Source organism: Mauremys reevesii, linkage group 8 (assembly GCF_016161935.1).
Source record: "Mauremys reevesii isolate NIE-2019 linkage group 8, ASM1616193v1, whole genome shotgun sequence".
Taxonomy (NCBI): domain Eukaryota; kingdom Metazoa; phylum Chordata; order Testudines; family Geoemydidae; genus Mauremys; species Mauremys reevesii.
Genome location: NC_052630.1, coordinates 55,926,132 through 55,943,733, shown reverse-complemented (window position 1 = coordinate 55,943,733; position 17,602 = coordinate 55,926,132). Strand labels below are relative to the sequence as shown.

Here is a 17,602-nt window from a genome sequence, read left to right as displayed (position 1 = left end):
TCCAAGTGTAGAAAAATCCTTAGGTTTGAAGTATCTGTCTAAATACTTATATGACCCTTATCACCAGAGTATCTGAGTACATCACAGTGATTAATGAATTTATCTTCCGAGCACCACTGTGAAATATGGATGTATTAATATAGTGCCCATCTATAAAAAGGGAAATAAGGACAACCTGGGGAATTACACACTAGTCAGCTTAATTCAATATCTGGAAAAATAATGGCGCAAATAAGTAAGCAATCAATTTGGAAACACCTAGAAGATAATAAGGTGATAAGTAACAGTCACTATGGATTTGTCAAGAACAAATCATGTCAAACCAACCTAATAGCTTTCTTTGACAGGATAACAAGCTTTGAGGATAGTGGGAAGCAGTAGATGTGGAATATCTTGACTTTAGTAAGACTTTTGATACTGTCTTGCATGACTTTCTCATAAACAAACTAGGAAAATACAACCTAGATTGAGCTACTATAACGGGGTTGGCAAACTTTTTGACCTGAGGGCCACAGCAGGGTTCCAAAACTGTATGGAGGGCTGGGTAGGGAAGGCTGTGCCTCCCCAAACAGCCTGACCCCCACCCCGTATCCGCCCCCTCCCACTTCCCACCCCCTGACTGGCACCTCAAAACCCCCGACCCATCCAACCCCTCCTGCTTCTTGTCCCCTGACCGCCCCCTCCTGGGACCTCCCACCCCTAATCACCCCCCCAGGACTCCACCTCTATCGAACCCCCCCCTGCTCCCTATCCCCTGACTGCCCTCAGGACCCCCTGCCCCTTATCCAGCCCCCCCGCTTCCCACCCCCTTGCCGGTCAGAACAGCAGGACTGGCAGCTGTGCCACCCATCCAGAGCCAGCCACACTGCTGCGCTGCCCGGCAGGAGCTCGCAGCCCCGCCCCCAGAACGCTGGCAGCACGGCAAGCTGAGACTGTGGGGGAGGGAGGACAGCAGGGGAGGGGCTGGGGGCTAGCCTCCCCAGCCAGGAGCTTAAGGGCTGGGCAGGATGGTCCTGCAGGCTGGATGTGGTCCACGGGCTGTAGTTTGCCCACTTCTGTACTATAAGGTGGGTGCATAACTGGTTGGAAAACCATTCCCAGAGAGTAGTTATTACTGGTTCACAGTCAAGCTGGAAGGGTATATTGAGTGGGGTCACGCAGGAATCAGTTCTGGGTCCAGTTCTGTTCAATATCTTCATCAGGGATTTAGATAATGGCATAGAGAGTACACTTACAAAGTTTGCGGACAATATTATGTGGGGAGGGGTTGCAAGTGCTTTGGATGATAGGATTAAAATTCAAAATGATCTGGAAAAACAGGAGAAATGGTCTGAAGTAAATAGGATCAAGTTCAATAAGGACAAATGCAAAGTACTCTCCTTGGGAAGGAACAATCAGTAGCACACATACAAAATGGGGAATGACTACATAAGAAGGAGTACTGCAGAAAGGGATCTGGGGGTCATAGTTAAGGCTATGTTCTAGTCACAGGTATTTTTAGTAAAAGTCATGGACAGGTCATGGGCAATAAAAAATTTTTACGACTCGTGATCTGTCCATGACTTTTATTATATATCCCTAACTAAAACTTGAGCCAGGGGGCCGCGGGTGCTCTGGGGGAGTGGGCCGGAGGTGCCGCAGATGCAGGAGGAGGGAGGTGGCAGCATGCAGCCTGGGACCCCCGCTGGTAGTGATGGGTGCGGTCAGTGGCACACATTCCAGGACCCATGCTTGAGTGGGCTGGGGGGTGGCCCAGGACCCCCTGCTGTTGCTGGGGAGGGTTGGCGGGGCTGGCAGGCTCCCTACCTGGCTCCCATTGGCAGGTCCCTGTAGCTTCTAGGGGGAGGGGCAGCCAGGAGAAGCTCTGCGCGCTGCTCCCACCACAGGTGCTGGCTCCACATCTCCCATTGGCCGGGAACTGCAGCCAGTGGGAGCTGCAGGGGCAGTGCCTGCGGGTGCGGGCAGTGCACGGAGCCTCTTGGCCCCTCCGCCTAAGAGCTGCAGGGACCTGCCAATGGGAGCCCCCTTCCCCTGAGGTAAGCACTGCCCTGCTCCCAATCCCCTGCCCCAGCCCTGAGCCTCCTCCCACACACCCAAACTGCTGCTGCTGCCGGCCTAGGGACAACCTGGCTTAGGTAGCCCCTGAGCCAGCACCGTCCGCTGCAGAAGTAATGGAAAGTCACGGAATCCATGACTTCCATGACAGACACGCAGCCTTAGTCATAGTGGATCACAAGCTAAATATGAGTTTACAGTGTAACACTGTTGCAAAAAAAAGCAAACATCATTCTGGGCTGTAAGTGGGAATGCTTGCTTACAACAGCAGGAGTGTTGTAAGCAAGACACAAGAAGTAATTCTTCCGCTCCACTCTGGGCAGATTAGGCCTCAACTGGAGTATTGTGTACATTTCTGGGTGTCACATTTCAGGAAAAGTGTGGGCAAATTAGAGATAGTCCAGAGAAGAGCAACAAAAATGATTAAAGGTCTAGAAAATATGACCTATGAGGGAAGATTGCAAAAATTTTATTTGTTTAGTCTGGAGAAGACAAGACTGAGGGGGGACCTGGTAACAGTTTTCAAGTACATAAAAGGTTGTTACAAGGAGGAGGGAGAAAAATCATCCCCCTTAACCTCTGAGGATAGGACAAGAAGCAATGGGCTTAATTTGCAGCAAGAACGGTTTAGGTTGGACATTAGGAAAAACTTCATGTCAGGATGGTTAAGCACTGGAAGAAATTGCCTAGGGAGGTTGTGGAATATCCATCATTGCGGATTTTTAAGAACAGGTTAGACAAACACCTGTCAGGGATGGTCTACATAATATTTAGTCCTGTCATGGATGCAGGGGACTGGAGTAGATGACCTCTCTTGGTCCCTTCCAGTCCTACGATTCTATGATGTTTGCAGCTAGCTAGCCTAAGCACACTTGCCCACAGAAAAGTGCATGAGCATAGGTCCCTTACTGAAATCATGAGAGTCACACAGTGCAGCTCCTTCTGGGCTTGACCACACCTCAAAGGTTCTCAGACAATGCCCCCATTTCTGACAGTACCTGGGACCTGTGTGCCTCACTCCGACTGAATTTTGCACAGTACAGCACACACGAGTCCTGGTTCCCCAGTGCCTTCACTTTGAGCAGTCACTCACACCTATTCAAAGTGAATGTAAAACTGCACTGAATCAGAATGGTAGAGATTGCACACAATCTGCACAGGTGTAAATGACTGCATGAAGTGCAAGGCCCTGCAGAATCAAGCCCAAAAGGTGCGTAATAGCACTGCCTTTCCCTGTACTCTATGCAGCTTTTCATAGAGCTGGTGCAATTCCATTCTACTTCTCTACTGCCTAGTACACAAAGGACAGTATGATTGGGACAGTATTGTACTTGTTGCTTTATATATGTTTCCTGATTGAATTGTTATTTCCCCCCGCCAACCATCCCACCTTCCTTTTTTTCACTGGGGCAGAGAGACCTCTGGACAGAGAGTATAAATTATCTCGTTAAGTTAGGAAATGACAACGCTAAATTCTAGAGAGCAGAGTCCCATCACCATTAGCCTGTTGTCACATCTGCACCATCCAAGTACCATCCCTTTGGCTCATCCCTTTTTCCCTTTTGGTTGGAAATGAGCACAGCTGTTAAAAATGAAAACATGTGAGTCAGAATCCCAGCGTTGCAACAATTACAGTTCTGACTACTTCTAGCCAAATCCATCTAAAATACAAGCAGCAGCACAGTCTGGCCCCCTTGTGGTCAAAATGATTAATTTTTATACTAAAAAAAGCTTGTAGGTCGGACACGTGCTTAATTTTTCAGCCAACAAAATAGAATTAATTGTACCAAATGTATTGTTACCCTACAGTTTTAATATCTTGGTGTGTAAGCTGTGACAAAAAATGTTATAAGCCAAGGTTGTGGAAACAGAGAAATGGTTGGAATCTTGACTGGGACAGTGTTAAAGGTCATGTAGTTAGTTGCAGTCATGATTAGTGAATCATATAGGGGCTAGCACAGGTCTGGGGAAACCTGGGGTCTATTACCATTTCTGATACTGACCCACTGTATGACCTTGGCCACGTTGCTTGACCTTTCTGGGCCCCAGACTAATTGTAAAATAGGGATAATACTTCCGTACTCTCTCTCAGTGGTATTGTGAGGCTTTACTAATTAGAGCCAAAGCATGCAGAACTTACCCATGTGCAACTCCTGTTACTTTCAGTGAATGGTTTGAATGAATAAAGTCTGCAGAATTGGGCCATTAGTGCTCAATCCTCTGCCCCAGTTCTGGTACATGGCAAGGGCTACCCTTAAGGGATGGCCAAGGAGTCCCCCTGCTGCAGGGGAACCATTAGGTTGTACAGTGATGGCACAGCTGGTTCTATACTCTCTGCTCCCCATCTTGGTGTAGGGGACAGAGAGCTGGCATCTCAGATGTGGGCACATTGCAGCATGCCCCACCAGATTTGCTGCGGATGATGTAATTTAGAGCAGCTTAGAGCTGTTCTTCATTATGCCAGGGGCTGTTTCAGGCTGTATATGGCTCAGGTTCACAGATGTGGAAAGGTGGCTTAAACACTATTCCCACACCCTCTCCTTAGTTTTGCTGAGTGTAAACTTAACAGCTGTAAAGCTCTTTGCTCTTCCATAGTGGCTTTGATACAAGATCTCAAAGTATTATTATTGTTTATAGTGCAGTAATGGCAAGGTTCATGGCCCTGTTGTGCTAGGCACTGTACAGACATGACTGTGAATTACTATAAGGGGATTGCCAACCCCAGGTGGTTCAGAGTTCATGTTTAGTTTAGATTGGCATCCAAAAACTTAGCTGTTTGTCTGAACCTCATTGTCTGTGTAGTGGTCCGTGGCCGTCCCTCCCTGTCAGTCTTGGAAGGAGGCCATGCCCCCTCACAACAGTGTGCAAAACAGGGCTGGAAATAGTGTGAGAACAGTCTCGTTGTCATACCAGATCAGCACTTTCATTCTCCAACCTTAGATGAAAATGAGGAGTGAAGAGGAAATGTGAAAGTGAGAAGAAGCAATGGGAAAAGTTAACCAAATGTTTTAACACTCAAAAATAGTCCCATTCCAGTTTCGGGCAGTCTTCTCCAAACTGGTCAGGTTATTTCCATGATTAAGATGCACCAACAGGGGAAAAGAGCTTGCTCTCCTGGAATGGCTTCAACCCAGAGAGACACTTCAGGGTCTATAAGGACCTTTGCTGTGAATCTGCTGATTTTGGGGAACCTTTAAGTGTCATAGCTTAACTCTGGTTTCATTTTTAAAAAATCCTTAGGTTGTCCCTATTTCTTTTTTTTCCAAGCTCATTTGTATGAGCTATGTGGTCTGTCCTCGGTGCATGTGCAGAGCCCCCATTAATCCATAGAAGTTTCCTACAAAGATGAAAAGCAGCATACATTCATATGAGAGATTTTACAGACAAGACTCATGTATTCATTCCCTGGCCTTCCTCATAAAACTCATTTATAAATTGTCTTAAAAAAAAACCTAGCAAAACTAATTTCAGTGGAATAAACATTCTTCCCCTTCCTCTTATTCACGTCTCGTCCCCCACCCCTATATGCACATTATGATTAGAACTATTTATGCTGAAAGTATCTTGTCTTGAAAAGGGGGAACTAAGTAATGCAGCTTCATAATCTCCCCAAGATGGTAATACTCACAGAAGTGGTACTTATCCATTGTGAAGGCCACAGCTCTTCTGGTTCTCAAAGAATCTTGCAAAGTGCTGTCTTAGGCCCAGACCCCTATCCAAGCAGACAGCTCAAGCAGTTGGACCGTACTATGGGATTTCTCCAGGGCTAGAGAAGATGGAATGTTTCCCAGAGGTCCTGGAAAAAATACACCCACTAAATGGCTGCTACTCCAGTGAGAGAGCTGCACTATTTGCATCTCCCACGTGAAGGGAACAGCCAATGGACCTAAGTAACTGATGTATTCATGACAGAACAGTCCACTGCAGCTATCTTGAAAGTGGTTTGTGGGGTTGGACAGAGAGCAGAGAAAATGGCATGTGATGTAACTTGCACTCTGTGACAGATCATCTACCGTTTACAAAGAGCAAATACTCCAAACCAGTGGTTCTCAACCTTGTCCATATCGCAGCCCCCTTTTGTGCACTAGAACCTCCCCAGGACTCCTTCTCATGTAGCAATAGATGGAGGCCAGGGTGGCCAAGAACTGCCGGTTTAAGCAATAGTGGCAATGGATAGTTACCTGACAGGATATGTCTGTATAAAGTGTTCAGCAAATAACCTTGAATAATAGACTAGTTGTATAAAAATAGTCTTTGCAGGTAATGCATGAAAAAAGTCTAGTCCTTAGTTATTTAATTTGCCCATTTCTTTGTTATGATACATATAGGAAAAATTATCTTGACAAACTCCTAACTACTCTGCCTAGGATAAAAGGTATGTTAAAGTTAGCATGTGTTAGCTAGTGTAAACACATGCTAACTTTAACATACCTTTTATCCTAGGCAGAGTAGTTAGGAGTTTGTCAAGATAATTTTTCCTATATGTATCATAACAAAGAAATGGGCAAATTAAATAACTAAGGACTAGACTTTTTAAGTATGTTAGCATGCAAGACCTAACATTACACCTCTAAATTCTAGTCTAGACAAGGCCTGAAAGGAGATTGTGCCAGAGCATTCAGAAATTAGAGCTTGAGTAGAAATATATACAATAAAATCAGAAAGGATCTTTAAAAACAATCAGCACTCATTTACCAGTCAATTAACTTTATTTCTTTTTTCTTTAGATTTTCTCAAGCAGACCACGTTTGACGCGCAGGCATTTTTAGAAGCCGTCCAGTTCTTCCGTCAGGAGAAAGGCCACTATGGGTCTTGGGAAATGATAACTGGCAATGAAATTCAGGTACAATAGAATCTCCCTTTCTTTGTCCATGGTGGCTTTTGAGAATGGTGGAGGTAGTGAGAAAATGAAAGTTGTTTGAAAGAAACCTTGAGTAAAAAAAATCTCAGATATTTATATCTGTAAACAGACACAAAGCATGTACACCGAATTTATTCAATGTTCTATGCAGTGAATTTCCACTGCAAGTGAAAATAGTTTGCAATGTAGTTACAAAATGAGAGCCCAATCCTGCTAATGCCAGTCAATGAGCACAGGCCCCAATCCTGCAGAGATTTATGCTGGTGTTTTAACTTCATTCACTGTGAGCAATCCCACAGGACCACTTGCTGTGCATATAGTTAAGCACCTGTGTAAGTCTTTGCAAGATCTGGGGAGCATAGTGCTTACTGTTGTGAGTAGTTTCACTGAAGTCAGTGGGACTAAGTACAACCTACTCATTGGCTATGTCTACACTTACAGTGGCTGATGTACACTGCACATCACCCTAGCACAGGTGTAAATAGCTGTGTAGATAGTGAGGCACTGCTTTGGCAAGTAAAGACACATCACGTCAGACCCCTACACTGCTCTCTACATCTGTATATACACACTACTCAGCTCTTTACTTGCCTAAGCTGTGCCTCTCACATATGCACTGCCATTTTTAGAAGTGTAGGATCTTGCTGCTGGAACCTTTCCCCTCCAGCAGCAGAGCCTTTCCCCGCTGCCTCCCTGCCAGATCCTTTCACTGCTGTATGTAGCTACACCGCAGTGTGGATGCAGCCTGCTTTTCATTGCTGTACGTAGCTATACTGAACTCTACATGCTACCACCAGTGTAACAAGGCCCGTAACAAGTGTTTGCAGGAATGGGCTCTACAATGTTTCTGTCCCTTCCCATTGCAATGATTTTGCAGGTAAAATACCTTATTTTCCCTGTTGGTACTGACTACATTAATAACTGCACTAGTTTCCAATTGCATTCTATCAGTGCCTCCAGATCCCCTTGCAAAGGTTCATGCTGTCACACAATATATTTTATGGTGTTGAATTTTTTTAAATGTGCTATCTAGATTGCAGGAAATGAAATATCTGGCTAATTAAAAATTCCCCAGGGAGATGCCTACTAGGAGGTTTTCAGTTGCTATTGCTCAGTGAAACTTGAATTGCACCTGTTTCTTTCCATACTGTAGGGTAGGTGTTTTCAAAATGGGTAATTTACCATGAGAGGGAGCAGTTTGCAAGGCCTGGTCTACACCTGGGGGGGTGGGGGGGGATTGATTTTGTCAAACTAAGGTACGCAAGTTCAGCTACGCTCATCCAGACGCCGCGGGATCAAAGTCCGCGGCTCCCCCGTCGACTCCGCCACCGCCGTTCGCGGTGGTGGAGTTCCGGAGTCGACGGGAGCGCGTTCGGAGTTCGCTATATCGCGTCTAGATGAGACGCGATATATCGAACTCCGAGAAGTCGATCGCTACCCGCCGACCCGGGCGGGTAGTATGGACATACCCCAAGCTAGTAACAACTTCTCCAGTTGGGCCATTAGGAGGTGTTTGAAAAGAGGCTTAGATATAGGATATAAAAAACAGTGCAACAGTAGAGTGAAGTACTACAGTAGCCAATAGTAATACTTAGGCTTGGAAGTATTAGATTTTTATCATAAATGTCAATTTCACTGTACACTGAGAAAATATTTCCAGCAATAAGAATCAAAATTTACAGACAGGCAAGGTAAGAAACATACTACTTGAAAACTTAGTTTGATTTAAGGATATTTACTTTGTTTATTCTGATGTGTGATGTTGACAATTTGTGTTCTAACAGTTATATAGCTTCAGGTTTTTGAATCTTAACAGGTACTCATTAAATAATTATTGTCCAAATCCCACCTCCATAGTTTCCCACAATTGTGAAAAATTAAATAGATAAGAAAATGCTGAACAATAAATGTTGATATTATGTAAAAAACAAAAAAACAAAAACCAACTCTGCCAAGCCTAGTAATACTGCAATCATAAAAAAAATCTGTTGTGAAAGATATACAATTTTAATTTTGAAATGGGTAAAATGTTTTTTCTTATCCTCATTTATGCAACTTAAATCTGTTGAGCAATAAAGGATACTTGGGGGAAAACACGCTTATGTTTACAGCCTGTAATGAGCTACAAAGTGCTCTCACCCTCCATCTCCCCACCTGTCATCCAAAACCTCTGTTTTGGTTCTGAGCATAGCGCTAGCTCCCACTGGGCTTGCCATAGCCCTAGCTCAGTAAAACTACTGGTGGGCCAAATCCTGATATCCTTTACTCAGGAAAAGATGCCATTGTCAACAGTGGCAGTAAATACCGACTGTAGGGTTTGACTGGTTCCAAAACTTTCTATAGACCTTTGCATCTCATTGTATGCAATTTTATATTAAAAATGCTTTAATGTAAAATATAGGGAGTAGAGAGAGCACCTGTATTTCCAAATTATAATGACATAAATGGCTAGCCTAAGAATCAAAAGCCTAAAAGAAATTTTAGGTCTACTACTTGGTGCCAGCCACCCCTCTCCATGGCAAAGTGTGCACAGAAGAGCAAGGATTGAAACAAACATGGTGAGCTTCCCAGGAGCCTGCAGAAGCTCTGCCACAAGAACTTAGTGCATCTTGGGTATTGCAAGTTCCAGGGAAGAGATGAAGGTGAGGATCTGCCACTTTACATGTTGTGTTCCCCTCTGCGCAGAAATTCACATGGAAGGCATCATTGTCGTCCCCTTTCCAAAATGTGCACTGGCTCAGGTTTAGCAAAGGGATGCAAAAACACCACTGCCATTCTACTGGTGGGGAGGGGAGCCTAGAGAACAGCACAGAGGAGCAGGCCCACCTCCAGGATGCGTAAGGTTGGTGTCAGATTTCCGCAAGATTCCTTAGTCTCTGGGGCTTGAAAACCTTTTCCTTGTCCCACTGCAATGCTCCAAGCCCCCCCAGGAGAGAATGGAACACTAGCTACCTGAAACTCTTGGAGAATCTCTTTAGTATGCTTTGCCCCTCCTTCAGGAAGGAGCTTTTAGTCTTGGGTGGATAAACTAGTAGATACTGCAGTTACTGTGACAAATGGCGAAACAGAGCATTGCATAGCAACAACCACACTAGAACAAGCCAATGTGCTGCCTCATACAGCACTTAAAATGGATGGCTAAATTTAGGCTCCTAAGTCTATACTTGGGCATCTAAAATAAATGGCTTGGAACACTGGTGTGAGTTGCATAACTCGAATGAGTTCACTGGCATTATTCCAGATATATTTCAGTGTATCTAAGAATCTGCCCCCTGATTACCAGTACTTTCCTCCCTTAGAAATGCTGAGCTTTCAGCAGCTCATTGACTGTAATGCCTGCTGCTGGGTGTTCATCACCCTTGAAAATCATGCCACTCATAGGGAAAATGTAGGGGTCCATTGAGGAATTTGTGATTCAGGGTTTTGTCCTCACTAACCAGAATAATTCTGATAGGCTGCCATGGAAGATGTGGAAACTGGATGAAAATATATAGGTCGGGCTTAAATTCTTAGAATATTTCTTGGAGACCCCATACTCCCCCCCACCCCAACATCCTATTAAAAACTCCAGGGGGGTTGAAAATATTTACTGGAGCTCTTTGAGACAACTCCCCAAATTTAAGCCCTGTGTATAACCATTATCTACTCATGCTTTGCTGTCAGGAGTCAAGATTCCCTGATAACAACTAATAGGAAATCCCTTAGCATCAAGGAATCCCCATCCTGCCCACCAAAGGGTTAAGAGGACAGTATTCTCTGACAGGTTTGAAAAGTTTGTTTTGAGTCATGAAACTGTTACAATGTTAGTTTCATTATCTTTTCCTACTCATAACCCATATACCCCAAGAGAACCTTCATCAGAGGACTTCAGAATAGTTACTAAGAAGATGATAATGTAATGATGAATACTAGAAGCATACTGTGTTCTCAAAATAAGTGTTTTGACCAAGGATAGTTGTTTTTGGCAAATATCCAAGCTAGGTGAATGGTTTGGAACAACCAGACTACAAGTTTGTTGCTATTTAAAAACACAAAAAGCTGCAGAATGCTAGTTAATACATTCATTGACATCCTGATTACTTGTTATCACACACAGTATTGATCGAAGCAGTCCTTAACTTATCCTGTTCTGCTTAGGTATTGCAACATATATACATAGGCTTGGAAGGAATAGATTTTATCAGTAAATGTTATGTGACAAAGTCAGGCCAAACAGCAGCAGGGGGGTCTGGGAAAACAGGTATGTTAGCCCTAAAATGCTAAAGGCCCTTTTTCCTGTAAGCTGGGAAGGGGTTACTTCAGGTCAATTAGGGACACCTGAGTCCAATGAAAGACTGCCTGAAACCTGTTAAAATCTCTCTCTCCTGGTGAGAATGGGGGGGAGAGAGACAAACTGCTGCAATGCTGGAGGCAGCAGGGAGATGGGTTTCTCCAGTATGAGAAACTGCACTCCTCCCCATAGGGGAGACATCCTGTAGCAAGGTCAAGCACTCACCACTGTGGCACCTCCTGCTGGTCATCTTGGGAATTAGCTCTCCAGCATACCGAGCGCCTCCTACTGGCCAGTGTCTGGCCTGGTGCTGGCACCCCTCAATGTCCTTCCTGGACCCCCATCCCCCTTTACCCTGTGGTTCTGCCCCCCAGCAGTCCCCACACTCTGGATCTCCCCTCCCAGGGAAACTTCAACCTCCTATCCCCACCTTGCCTTAGTGGCTACTGCCAATCATCATCTAGCCCCCTTTCCCTGGGGCAGACTGCAGTCAATAATGGCCACTCATCATTGGCAAGGGGATAGGACCTGCTGCCTTTGCCTATCCCTGGGCTGTCCCTCTGCAGCCCCATTACCTTTGTAGGCCTTAACCAAGGCCTCAGCCTGAGGAGTTGCCAGGCTGGAGCTCCCCAGCTCCTTTACCCTTCCTCCTTAAGGCAGCTAGGTCCTTCTCTCTCCAACGAGAGAGAGTCCTTTTTAACCCAGAGCCCTTCTTATACTGGCCCACCCAGGCCCTGATTGGCTGCCTCAAATCTGCCCACAATTGGCTCTCCCAGGGCAGCTCTTTCCCAGGGCTGTTTTAACCCCTTCAGGGTCAGAGCTCTGCTACACACCCAAAATCCAGTGCCTGTTTAGGGGAAGGACTGACACCCTGGGGCCAGCGACAGGACAACACCTGCCTCAGTGAGGGGGCCAGGGAAAGGTATTCCTCTTTTGTTTTGGTGTGTTATAGACTTTTTCCCTTTGTTTGGCAGAGAAGCACTTCTCAGGTCTGCCCTGAGGCCTACCGGGAAGACTCTGAGAAACAAACCCCAAAGAGGGAAGACAGATATGCGCCAGAATTGGGGGCTGATTTACCCCAGGCCTTGTCCTTGCCAGAGGAGGGAGTGCTAAGTCTGGCGAGGCAGAAGGGGAGCCTTGCCACAGTTTATAAATATTGATTTCTCTGTATGTGCACAAACTGACAAAAAAAGATACTGCCATGGATGATCATCAAAATTTACAGATAGGCAAAGTAAGAAAAATGCTGTTTGAGAGCTTACTAGAGTTTCAATTCAGGATATTTACTGTGTTTTGACATGATGTTGACAATTTTTGTTTTAAAAGTTATAAAACTTTAACTTTTTAATCACAGCATTTTCTGTCATTAAATAATTGTCTGACCCTCCTCCCATAATTACCTGCAACTGTGAAAATTTAAGTAGATTAAAAATTAAAAATGCTTAAACATACCCATAATTTTATACAACTGTGAAAATTTAAATCAATAAAAATCTATACAGATGCTTAAAAATAAACATCAGTATCTGTTGAAATTAAAAAAAAAAAAAGATTAATTCTGCCAAGCCTATAATATACAGTAAAACAAATACTCAGCATCTCCCACTGACATATGAAATACTCTTGTGCACCCTTAAAATTCCCTGGTTAAGTTTTTGTTTTGTTGCTTACATCATTTTATAAAGATAAATGGGATTGATGACAAAACAAAATTATCTACTTAATAAGTATTAAAGCATGATAAATACAAAAGGTAAAGAAATACTTTGTGGGGTACTGGGTTGAGGGCTGTGGCAGTATAAGCTTGAGTTGATGTGGGTCTACATGTTAGATCTGATTCACCAGTGTGCTACTCTGTTTTTTACACTGGTGTAACTCCTCTAATCAATGATACATCAATGTAAAGTGGAGTCATATAATGGTGAACTAAGGCCATTGTTTTTATAAAAGTTAAATCAATGATTTGTCTTTGAGTGATTGCTCACATCGATTCCAATTAGGTGTGCTCTCGCCGCATGCACAGTTGTCGGTAAGTTTTTCCCCTAGCAGCACCCGAAAGAGCAGTGCTGGACTCAGTGCAGGCAAGAGCGTTTTTGTCAGAGACACGATTCCAAGCCATGTCGAACATCATTCAAGGCCTCAAGCGATTCCTGACCACTACTGCAAGGGTTTACCTATATCTCCTTGGCCACACAGCAGCCTGAACTTATGTGGTCCGGCATGCCAGGCTGAGGCTCAGACCCCTGAAGGTGTGGCTTGCGTCGGTCTATCGCCCAGGACGCGACAACCTGGACTTAGTAGTGACGGTATCAGAGCACGTACTTGAGTTCCTCCAATGGTCACTCGACCCTTAGATAGTGTGCAAGGGAGTCCCCTTCAACAGCCCCCAGCCCTCCTTGTCCCTGGTAATAGACACGTCAGCTCTGGGTTGGGGGGTGCACATTTGGGAGATCAACAAACGCAGGACTATGGTCTTGGGACAAGCTCTCCCTTCATATCAACATCAAGGAGCTCAGGGTGGTACGCCTAGCATGCCAAACATTTTGGGCCTGGCTGCAAGGCCAGTGCGTGGCAATGAGGACGGACAACACCACTGCCATGTTTTACATCAACAAGCAAGGTGGAGCCCATTCCTCCCCCGGACTTCAATAACTCAGACATAGGTTAGGGGTTTGCTACAGGAGTGGGTGGGTGAGATTCTGTGGCCTGCTTTGTGCAGGAGGTCAGACTAGATGATCATAATGGTCCCTTCTGACCTTAAAGTCTATGAGTCTATGTAAGCCCTCAAGCTCTGGGAGTTCTGCATAGCCCACTCCATTCACCTGGAAGCATCCTATCTCCCAGGGGCTCAGAACGACTTGGCAGACCACCTCAGCAGATCGTTCCGCAATCATAAGTGGTCCATCCATCCAGACGTCATACACTCCATCATCCAAAGGTGGGGGTTTCCCCAGGTCAACCTGTTTGCCCCCTGCAGCAACAGGACATGCCCAATGTTCTGCTCCTTCCAGAATCACAGCCTGAGCTTGGTCATAGACATGTTTCTGCTACCCTGGGGAGGCTGCCTGTTGTACACCTTTCCCTTGTTCCCTCTTGTGCACAAGGTCTGCAGGGACAGAGCAGAGGTAATCCTGGTGGCCCCAGCGTGGCCTCGACAACACTGGTACACCACACTCCTGGAACCATCGGTGGACGCCCTGATTGCATTGCCACTCCACCCCGACCTGATCACTCAGGAACACGGTCACCTGCTCCACCCAAACCTCAAGTCCCTCCATCTCATGGCTTGGAAGCTTCATGGTTAAATCCCATGGAACTTCTGTGCTCGGAACCTGTACGGGAGGTCCTACGTGGCAGCAGGAAACCATCCACCAGGGCCACTTATCTATCTAAGTGGAAAAGGTTCATTTGCTGGTGTGCCCAGCGTCACACACCTCCACTCCAGGTGCCTTTACCACTCATCCTAGAGTACCTCCTACACCTAAAACAACAAGGCCTGGCAGCGTCATCCATCAAGGTTCACCTCACTGCTATCTCGGCCTTCCACCCAGGAGTATCTGGACGCTCCATATTTGCCAACCCCCTGGTGGGACGTTTTCTCAAGGGCCTGGAACGCCTCCATCTGCAGATTAGACAGCCAATCCCTGCATGGGACCTTAACTTGGTCCTCTCCAAACTAATAGGGGGCCCCCATTTGAACAGCTAGCGACTTGCTCCCTTCTCTATCTATCGTACAAGGTAGCTTTTCTGGTTGCCATTATCTCAGCAAGGAGGGTGTCTGAGTTAAAGGCCCTCACCTCTGACCCACCTTACACAGTCTTCCACAAGGATAAGGTGCAACTTAGGCCTTACCCTGCCTTTCTTCCTAAGGTTGTATCAATTTTCATACGAGACAAGACATATACCTGCCTATTTTCTATTGTGATAAACTCAGGACAGACAGCTGCAAGGGAGGGGTAGAAATCAGTCTCAGAAGGTTAAAAGGCCCTCCTCCTTATCAGCTGGGGGGTAACTACGGGTCAATCAGGTTCAGTTGAGAAGGTGTTACCAAGGTATCAATTAGAATCAGCTGAGGGGGAGCTACCTGAGGTTAATTAGGATCAGCTGATCCCAACTAAGGGCTGCCTGAGACCTTTTTAAACCTTCCCCTGGGAGGAAGGGGAAGAGGAGAAAAGAGAGAGAAGGAGCCCTGCTGCCAGGAAGTTAGGAGCAGCAAGACAGTGACCCTCACCAGGAGGAGAGGCAGTATTCCCTCCCACAAGGGAGAAAAATACTCTAAAAAGGACTGGTGGAGAAAAGGAACAGACTTCCCCTGTGTCCCAAGGGGGCCACATTACCCAAGCCTGTCTCACCAGGGCTAAAAGCAGTGGAGGCTGAGAAGGCTGAGAAGGTGCCTTGCCACACTATCCTAAGCCTCATGCCAGTAACCACGAGCAGAGGCGTCGCTCTCTGGTTGTTAGACGGGTGCTGGTCTTCTACATCGAACGCACTAAGCCAGTCAGAAAGTTGAACCAGCTATTCATAGTGGTGGCTGACCGAATGAAAGGACTCCCAGTATCATCACAAAGAATATCTTCCTGGATCATGTCCTGAATCTGCAGGTGCTATGAGTTGGCCAAAATCCCAGCCTTGACGCTTACGGCATACTCCACAAGGGTACAGGCCTCATTGACGGCATTCCTGGCCCAGGTCCCCATCCAAGAAATCTGCAGGGCAGCGACTTGGTCCTCGGTGCATATGTTCACCTCTCATTACGCTATCATCCAGCATGCTAGAGATGATGCAGCTTTTGGCAGAGCAGTGCTCCAATGAGCGATTCCATAACTCTGACCCCACCACCTAGGTAAGGCTTGGGAGTCATCTAATTGGAATTGATATGAGCAAACACGTGAAGAGAGAACGGTTATTCACTTTCTCGTAACTATTATTCTTTGAGACCTGTTGCTCATATCCATTCCAAACCCACCCGCCTTCCCCTCTGTTGGAGTAACCGGCAAGAAGGAACTGAGGGGGCACCATGTCGGCAGGGTCATATATAGTGCACTATGGAGGTACCACTCCGGGGGCGCCACAGCTGACCCGACGGGTGCTGCTAAGGGAAAAACTTTCCAACAACTGTGCATGCAGCGCACAGAGACCTAATTGGAATGGATATGAGCAACACATCTTGAAGAACAACTACTATGAGAAGGTGAGTATTGATAGTGCAAGCACTGGGGTAGCATTAACTCATTCCAAGATTAGACCGAGTTTGTGGACTCTGTTTCCATTTACATCCTGCTCATATACCAGTTCTTCCTCCATTTTGACTTGCTGAGATAATGCTCACCAAAAACAGTCTTTGGATTCCCCACATTGGTGTATTTATATCTTCTTTTGTTGGGCTCAGCATCCCTTAGAAACACTTTTTAGTAGGGCTATCCAGCCTTAGGTGCACCCTTTAACCAGTAATTCTGTAGAATAGGCTCTCCACCACGGTGACCCCTGCAGGAGAAGCTAGCAGTGGCCGAGAATGCAGACAGCTTGGGGCAACGACAGCATGAGATCCAAGGCTTCCACTCTGAACCTTTATCAAAATGCACCACTTTCATCTTGTCAATATTTTAGTCCAGGTCTTCAGCTGATGTAAATCACAGTAGCTACAGTGACTTTCCCCAGCAGAGGATCCAGCCTTTTATCTTTAAAACCACATAGTAACTTTTAGGAAAGAGAATCATGATCTGTTGTATTTTAATAGATCCATGGCCCACATAGTCACATTTCTTGTCCCGTACTGTGGTTGATAGCAAATGCGTCAGAGGAAAGCATAAAGGTCCCGTTTCTCTCTTCTTCCCCCCGCCTCCCAGTGTAACTTAAGTGCCAAAAATGGTCTCTCAATATGAATGCAATCAATTAATCTTAACATTGTGAAAACTGTATTGTGAGAAGATGTCTTGGCTACCTGGGATAGTAAAATAGTTATGTAACATTTGAGGCTATCCACATTTGAAAATGTAGCACAAGTGCAGTGTTCAGCAGAAGGGTGAGGACTGAAAATATCATTTTTTTTTTAACCTTGTAGATCTTGAGCAACCTTGTGATGGAGGAGCTCCTGCCTAACCTTCAGACCATGCTCCTGCCTAAAATGAAAGGAAAGAGGAACGATAAGAAGAGGGTTTGGTTTGCAGTAAGTACTGTCCTTCGCACAACTCTTGTCTCGCATAGCAATTGTCCAATGTGCTAGTTCATGCATACTTCTATTTTTTGTTTTTAGATTGTAGAAGAAACATACAATCTGGTCCAGGAACAGGTTTCAGAAGGATTAAACACCTTGAAGGAAGAATGTAAAGATCTTACAAAGAATCTAGAAGGAACCATTCGTTCAGACATGGATCAGATTTTGAACTCAAAGAACTATTTAGCTGGAAAAATCAAAG

General features: G+C 45.5%; 1 protein-coding gene and 1 long non-coding RNA gene across 3 annotated transcripts in view; one reads left to right on the top strand and one right to left on the bottom strand.

The window, feature by feature from the left end:
• Positions 1-17,602, top strand: part of NIBAN1 (niban apoptosis regulator 1) — a 108,560-nt gene that overhangs the window by 77,752 nt on the left and 13,206 nt on the right. For both annotated transcript variants that reach the window (XM_039484644.1, XM_039484645.1), the window contains exons 6-8: positions 6,783-6,898; positions 17,248-17,352; positions 17,440-17,602. In XM_039484644.1, the coding sequence (XP_039340578.1) occupies positions 6,783-6,898; positions 17,248-17,352; positions 17,440-17,602 (384 nt within the window). The remainder of the gene's footprint in view (positions 1-6,782; positions 6,899-17,247; positions 17,353-17,439) is intronic.
• LOC120370258 lies at positions 4,529-11,858 on the bottom strand. Its single transcript, XR_005583670.1, has 3 exons — positions 11,762-11,858; positions 5,684-5,851; positions 4,529-5,392 (listed from the first exon to the last, which is right to left on the bottom strand). It is a non-coding gene; the product is annotated as an uncharacterized LOC120370258 (long non-coding RNA).